Here is a 6397-nt window from a genome sequence, read left to right as displayed (position 1 = left end):
CAACAAGCAAGTTCCAGGAACTTCTTTCAGCAACATAGTCTGGCCCTCATCTCAGTTCATCATGACCATGTGAAATCTCAGAGCAGAACGTTCTGTACACTACACTGAACTGTAAATCAAATAGTGTTAATGTTTTGAAATCTCTGTATGAGAATACTGAAAGTCAGGACAATCGTAAAATAGCCCACTGAATCAAGTTTAATCCCTAAGAACTCACAACAATAGGCTACATGAAACCAGTATCCTCTTTCACTTTTATCAGAGATGTGTCAGTGAGCCTCCTATACCTAAACATACTGCCTGGAGGCACCGGACCCCCAGTCAATCAATGTACTGTACTGGCAAATGACCACATTGTCTGGGTCCACATCCTGTGCACTTTGGCTCTCTGATAATTGTGCCAATGAGACACATACTACCCATGGCTTTACAGAAAGTGAAAAAGAGGTTTTTTTACCATGGGAGAACACCACATATGTTTTTTTTGTATCCACATATGCAACTAATAATGATATAAAAACACAAACTCACATTTACAATAGCTCAGACACAAATAAATAGAATGGAAAAAACAGACAGTAACCTCTGATATAATGGATAAAAAATAATTAGATAAAAGGCTTTATAACAATTGAGAGATAATGCAGTTTATGCATTCAGTCCAGGAATACAACACATACATACATCTTGCGTTTATTTCCCCGAGTAAACTGACGTTACATTTTTTATTTAGGGATTTTTTTTTAAATATGTAGGGGCGCTTGGAGAGGGGGGTGTTTGATTCTGTTTTATGTGTGATACAAAGACTGGCAGTCCCATCAACGCATGACGTAGATTACGGTCAGCGTTCTTCTCACCGGTGCGAGGTCTGGTCCTGGAACGCACTGCTTTTTATTTCAGTATTTCCAGTTAATTAATCACGACCAAACAGGGTCCTTCCTTCTTTATTTTTATTTCTCACATTTGGAACCACACAAACTACAAAACTGACGTTCCTTCGGTGAAGGTATGATCGTTAAATCTAGTCAGTGTTTAACTTTAGGTTTGGCTAGCTGGCCGTTTAACTGTTCTAAAATGGCTTCCGATTGTTAGCCTAGCTAGCTTTCCAATGTGGCGTTTCCTGCGTATGCTAACTGGATAGCAGTCTATAACCTAACTAGCAGTTTAACTACAATTTATCACGACACATTAGCAGAAAATTGAGTCTTGGCATTGGTAAAATACTACTAATATTAAGCGCTTGCCACACAGAACCGGCATATTGTTATTTTCATTTAACTGTTAATGATGACAGCTAACGTTAGCCAATAAGCTTTGTAAATGTTGATATCGTATCACAAGACCGCTGACAATAATGATGTTGAAATGTTGAAAGTGACTGCTTACTAACTAGTTAGCCAGCTAACGTAGTTAACTAGTCCACCTCAACCAACAGGCAGAGAGGAAATGATGAGCTAGTTACCGGTAACATTAATTATCTAGCTTGTTAGCTAACGTAATCATTAGTAAATTGATACCAAAACAGTGATCAATTTATTGATCAACACAGACATGGATGGCTAAACATGCCATGGATTCGGAATCTCAGCATTACAACGTCCTTGCCATGTTGTTTAGTTAGTTAAATGAGTCAAACAGGCTACTACAGTAACGTTAGTTAGCTAACGTTAGCTACTAGGCATTTACAACAAAGGATGTGTAACGTTAGCTGCGAGTGAAACTAGCTAGCTAACTCTGTGCTTTAGCAGGAAGTGTATGCCATACGTCAATGTATTAATCTACTTTGTACTCTAAAAAGGCTTTTCTTTCTAAAGGTCGCTTTTGCCTACCCCCACCCTTTGAATATTAATATTTTCGGGAATTCATCGTTGTCAAGCCGCCAAAGTGGAGAGTGTGATTGCTGAAGGGGGTGCTTCTCGTTTCAGGTAAGATTGTAACTTATTTCAGTCTAAATGCAATATAGTCCTCATAGGTCGTTGTTTCACTTCCTACTGATATCCCTCATAGTGTAGAATAGATTATAGCTTTAATAGTCCTAGCTATGCTCTTTTGTTCACGTTATTCTGCAAGTAAATCATATTTGTTCCACAGTGCTTCTTCGGGTGGGGGAGGAGGTAGGGGTGCCTCTCAGTACCATCCCAAGACTGTCGGCAACAGGTACTATTCAAGCCAWTTTACYAAAACWWAATGTTACTCCAAACAATCTTACTTCAGATGTCACTAATGCTGTTAATTGCAGCGAGTTCCTGGGGAAAGCCCCAGGATCTAGCGTTCAGAGATGGGTTCCTTCACGAAGCACTAGACGAGATGCCAATGCCTCCAACGAAAAAGAACGACATGATGCAATCTTCAGGAAAGTGAGAGGGTATGTATCCCCTAATAAATTGTGGCTACACAAATTAGATTCAAATAAAAATGTAATCTTGTAGGCTGTTTGCCAACTTGATTCTGGTTGCTTCCCGTTGCTTTTTTTGAAATCCATCAGAAATGACTGGCCCGTTTTCAAGTCAGCAGATTTCAGTGAATGTGTGTTAGTGGTGCTATTTTCTAAAACCAGATAATGCCTTGTCTTCAGAATGCAGTATTTTTCATGTTTCCTATTCTTTCTATCCTCAGCATACTTAATAAACTGACCCCCGAGAAGTTTGACAAGCTATGCCTTGAGCTCCTGAATGTGGGCGTAGATTCAAAACTCGTCCTAAAAGGAGTGATCTTGCTGGTAATTTAAAATCTATTAGCATTAAATTCTGTGTGCATTAATGTTTATTATTGATCGAGTGGAAAATGGCTATATTGGTAAGTGTGCGGTCACCCCATTTCAAACAGATTGTTGACAAAGCCCTCGAAGAGCCCAAGTATAGCTCGCTTTATGCTCAGCTATGTCTGCGCTTGGCAGAGGACGCACCGAACTTTGACGGCCCATCGCCAGAGATCCAAACGTCACAAAAACAAAGCACCGTAAGCATCGTTGTCATCCTCATCACAGATTGATTACTACCATTATAGACAATGGTATCATGGGGGTTTAAACAACATTGATGAATCTCGTTTTGGTGTTTTTTCCCTTCTAATCTTTTCATTTCGCAACAATGTGTGTTGCAGACATTCAGGAGACTTTTGATTTCTAAGCTTCAAGATGAATTTGAGAACCGTGCCAAAAATGTTGAAAGTGAGTGAACATTTGAAAAATGTGCATATTTTCTGTGCCCTGTGTGGTTGATTGTGTTAACCTTTGCTCTTTTCTATTCCCTCAGTCTATGACAAACATGACAACCCTCTTACCTCTGAGGAAGAGGAGCAGCATGCCATTGCCAAGTTTAAGATGCTGGGCAATATCAAATTCATTGGGGAACTGGGCAAACTTGATCTTATCCATGAATCTATCCTTCATAAGTGCATCAAAACAGTAAGTYGAATAYATCAGWACTGTTTTTACAWTGTTAAACCATATGAAATGCATGTTAACWAWTCYTTYGTCTTTATTTYAGCTTTTGGAAAAGAAGAAGAGAGTCCAACTTAAGGATATGGGGGAAGATTTGGAGTGCCTCTGTCAGATAATGAGAACAGTGGGGCCTAGACTCGATCATGAAAAGGCTAGGGTAAGCATATACTCGAGTCATTTTATTTACTATCTTAATATTTTCCATTTGGGCGTGGCTAATTTTGTTTCTCTTGCAGTCTTTAATGGATCAGTACTTTGGCCGTATGAAATCCTTAATGAACAACAAGGACTTGCCGGCAAGGATTCGTTTCCTGGTGCAGGATTCAGTGGAGTTGCGAGAGAACAATTGGGTGGCTCGCAAAGCTTTTATCGATAATGGACCAAAGACGATTAACCAGATTCGTCAGGAAGCAGTAAAAGTTAGTTAACCATTCTTTATTAAGTGCAGCTAAATCTTATGAATCTGTATTGCCACGGCTTGTCTTAATACACGTTTGCTTTGTCTTGCAGGATTTGGGTGTTTTTATTCCACCAATGGCCCAGGGAATGAGGACTGACTTCTTTTTGGAGGGGCCCTTCATGCCTAGGATGAAACTTGACAGGGAAACTCTTGGAGGGTTGGCGGATATGTTTGGACAGATGCCAGGTACATCCATGACTGACTCTCTTGAGTAGTTTGAGTTTTGCTGTCCATCTCGAGTCCTGTTGTCCAACGTTTAACATGTGTGTCCTGGCTACTAGGGAGTGGGATCGGCACAGGTCCTGGAGTGATTCAGGACCGGTATTCGCCCACCATGGGCCGTCACCGCACCAACCCACTCTTCAACGGCCACAGTGGGCACACAGCCCCTGCTACCCAGTCTCAGTTCGAGATGGGAGGCAAGCCCTTCATCAAAACTAACCAGGTGAAAGTTACACCCTTTACTAAAAGCAGTAGCTTTTTAGTATTCTTTAACTGCTCAAATCTTGATGGATATGGCATTGCATCCAAAGTAATTTCAAATATTTTCTCAGGGGCAGAATCAAATTTTCCAGAACCAGCAACAGCAGGCTCAGTCTAAGGACATGGCACCGCGTTTCATCAAGAAAGGATCGCTCAACGCTGATGAGGTACAACACCTGGTAGATACCCACTCTTTTAAACCACCGTTTGCACAGGCAATAAGCCAAAACACTTTAATGCAAGAGATGAGAACGATGCATAATACCCTCTATTCCCCTTCTTAGATCAGTCTAAGGCCGGCACAGTCATTCCTTCTCAACACAAACCAAGTGCCAAAGTTGCAGCCACAGATACCAACAATGATTCCTCCAAGTGCTCAACCTCCACACACTCAAACACCACCACTGGGACAGGTAAAGACAAACATGCATACTGCTTTTTTTATAGTATTAAGCTGGAGATGATCCTTATCTAAAGTCTGTGCCCACTCTAAACGGTCTTATCATTCCTCAGCCTCCTCTGCTTGGTCTGAAAACCAACCCTCCTCCAATTCAGGAAAAACCTCCAAAGACCACCAAGAAACCGCCTCCTGCAAAGGAAGAGTTGCTTAAGATGACCGTATGTTCCACTTTACTATCTCAGGCACTCCCTCAAGTTATACTTTTTGCCCCATAGAGAGAAAAAAAAGTGAAACTTAACAATCTTTGTCCATATTATATCTTATCAGGAGACCATAGTGACCGATTACCTGAACAGCAAAAACATTGATGAAGCTGTGAACTGTGTAAGAGAGATGAAGGCTCCCAAACACTTCCTGCCTGAGATGTTGAGCAAGATCGTGATCTGTTCTCTTGACTGCCCAGATGAAGACAAGGAGCATGCCAGCACCTTGATCCACACACTCCGCACAGAGGGCCTTGTTACTGGGGAGAGCTTCATGCGGGTCAGTCTTCCAGTCATGGCAAAGAGCTTTTGTTGTAAGATATCAAAGGTTCTACTGTTCAGTGAATTTACTCACCACATGCCTTTGTGTACTTTTTTACAGGCTTTCCTCAGTGTTCTGGACCAGTGTCCCAAGATCGAAGTGGACGTTCCTCTGGTGAAGTCCTACCTGGCCCAGTTTGCGGCTCGAGCCATCATCGCAGACCTGGTGAGCATGGATGAGCTGGCCCACCCTCTGGAGAATGGCACCCACTTTCCCCTCTTCCTGCTTTGTCTGCAACAGACTGCCAAGCTGAAGGATCGAGAGTGGCTCACTGATCTATTCCAGCAAAGCAAGGTCAACATGCAGAAGATGCTGCCTGGTATGTTAACATCTCCTAAACACTTATCCTAGAAAGTTATCAAGTTTTCACATTTGAACATGATTGTTGTGATTTTGACATTTGCCAAAACTCACATCTGCAGAAATCGACCAAAACAAAGATCGCATGCTAGAGATCTTGGAGGGCAAAGGCCTGAGCTTCTTATTCCCACTCATGAAGCTGGAAAAGGAACTGCTGAAGCAGATCAAAGCAGACCCCTCTCCCCAGTCCATCTACAAGTGGATCAAGGACAACATCTCCCCTAAGCTCCACACTGACAAGGGCTTCGTCAACATCCTCATGACCAGGTATGGGGAAAGGGCTAATGCCCACATTGCAGAGTTCTGTGGTTATGCATCTTGAAATGACTTATGTTAAGACTGTCTGAATTCTGCTCTCCCCCCTCCAGTTTCTTGCAGTACATTGCCCAAGAGATAAATGCCAGTGAGGAAGAAGACCAGTTATCAGCCCCCACTAAAGAACAGCTGGACCAGGAGAAGCAGCTGCTGCTGGCCTTCAAGCCAGTGATGCAGAAGTTCCTGCATGATCACCAGGAYCTGCAAGTCAGTGCCCTCTATGCACTGCAGGTCCACTGCAAYGCTAAARCTTTCCCTAAAGGTAYGTACAGGTCACAGGGTCAAATTATTACTTGGGTTAATTTTATGCAAGCACATTTGCCTAGAAGGGTTTTGTTCAAACAGGTTTTTT

The 6397-nt window shown here is 42.2% G+C and overlaps 1 protein-coding gene across 1 annotated transcript in view; it reads left to right on the top strand.

The window, feature by feature from the left end:
• Positions 1–1842: 1842 nt before the first annotated feature.
• The window catches only part of LOC111974427 (eukaryotic translation initiation factor 4 gamma 2), a gene marked incomplete at its 5' end in the record, with an annotated part of 5366 nt that continues 811 nt past the window's right edge, over positions 1843–6397 (top strand). Inside the window, 18 exons of the mRNA XM_024002141.2 lie at positions 1843–1925; positions 2092–2157; positions 2240–2365; positions 2617–2719; positions 2827–2958; positions 3103–3169; positions 3255–3406; positions 3489–3599; positions 3679–3861; positions 3953–4088; positions 4184–4347; positions 4457–4552; positions 4670–4798; positions 4899–5003; positions 5113–5328; positions 5431–5689; positions 5793–5997; positions 6099–6307. Of these exons, the coding sequence (XP_023857909.2) occupies positions 1843–1925; positions 2092–2157; positions 2240–2365; positions 2617–2719; positions 2827–2958; positions 3103–3169; positions 3255–3406; positions 3489–3599; positions 3679–3861; positions 3953–4088; positions 4184–4347; positions 4457–4552; positions 4670–4798; positions 4899–5003; positions 5113–5328; positions 5431–5689; positions 5793–5997; positions 6099–6307 (2542 nt within the window). The remainder of the gene's footprint in view (positions 1926–2091; positions 2158–2239; positions 2366–2616; positions 2720–2826; positions 2959–3102; positions 3170–3254; positions 3407–3488; positions 3600–3678; positions 3862–3952; positions 4089–4183; positions 4348–4456; positions 4553–4669; positions 4799–4898; positions 5004–5112; positions 5329–5430; positions 5690–5792; positions 5998–6098; positions 6308–6397) is intronic.

The sequence above is a fragment of the Salvelinus sp. IW2-2015 genome, linkage group LG15, assembly GCF_002910315.2.
Source record: "Salvelinus sp. IW2-2015 linkage group LG15, ASM291031v2, whole genome shotgun sequence".
NCBI classification, from domain to species: domain Eukaryota; kingdom Metazoa; phylum Chordata; class Actinopteri; order Salmoniformes; family Salmonidae; genus Salvelinus; species Salvelinus sp. IW2-2015.
This window is presented reverse-complemented; position numbering and strand designations above follow the sequence as displayed.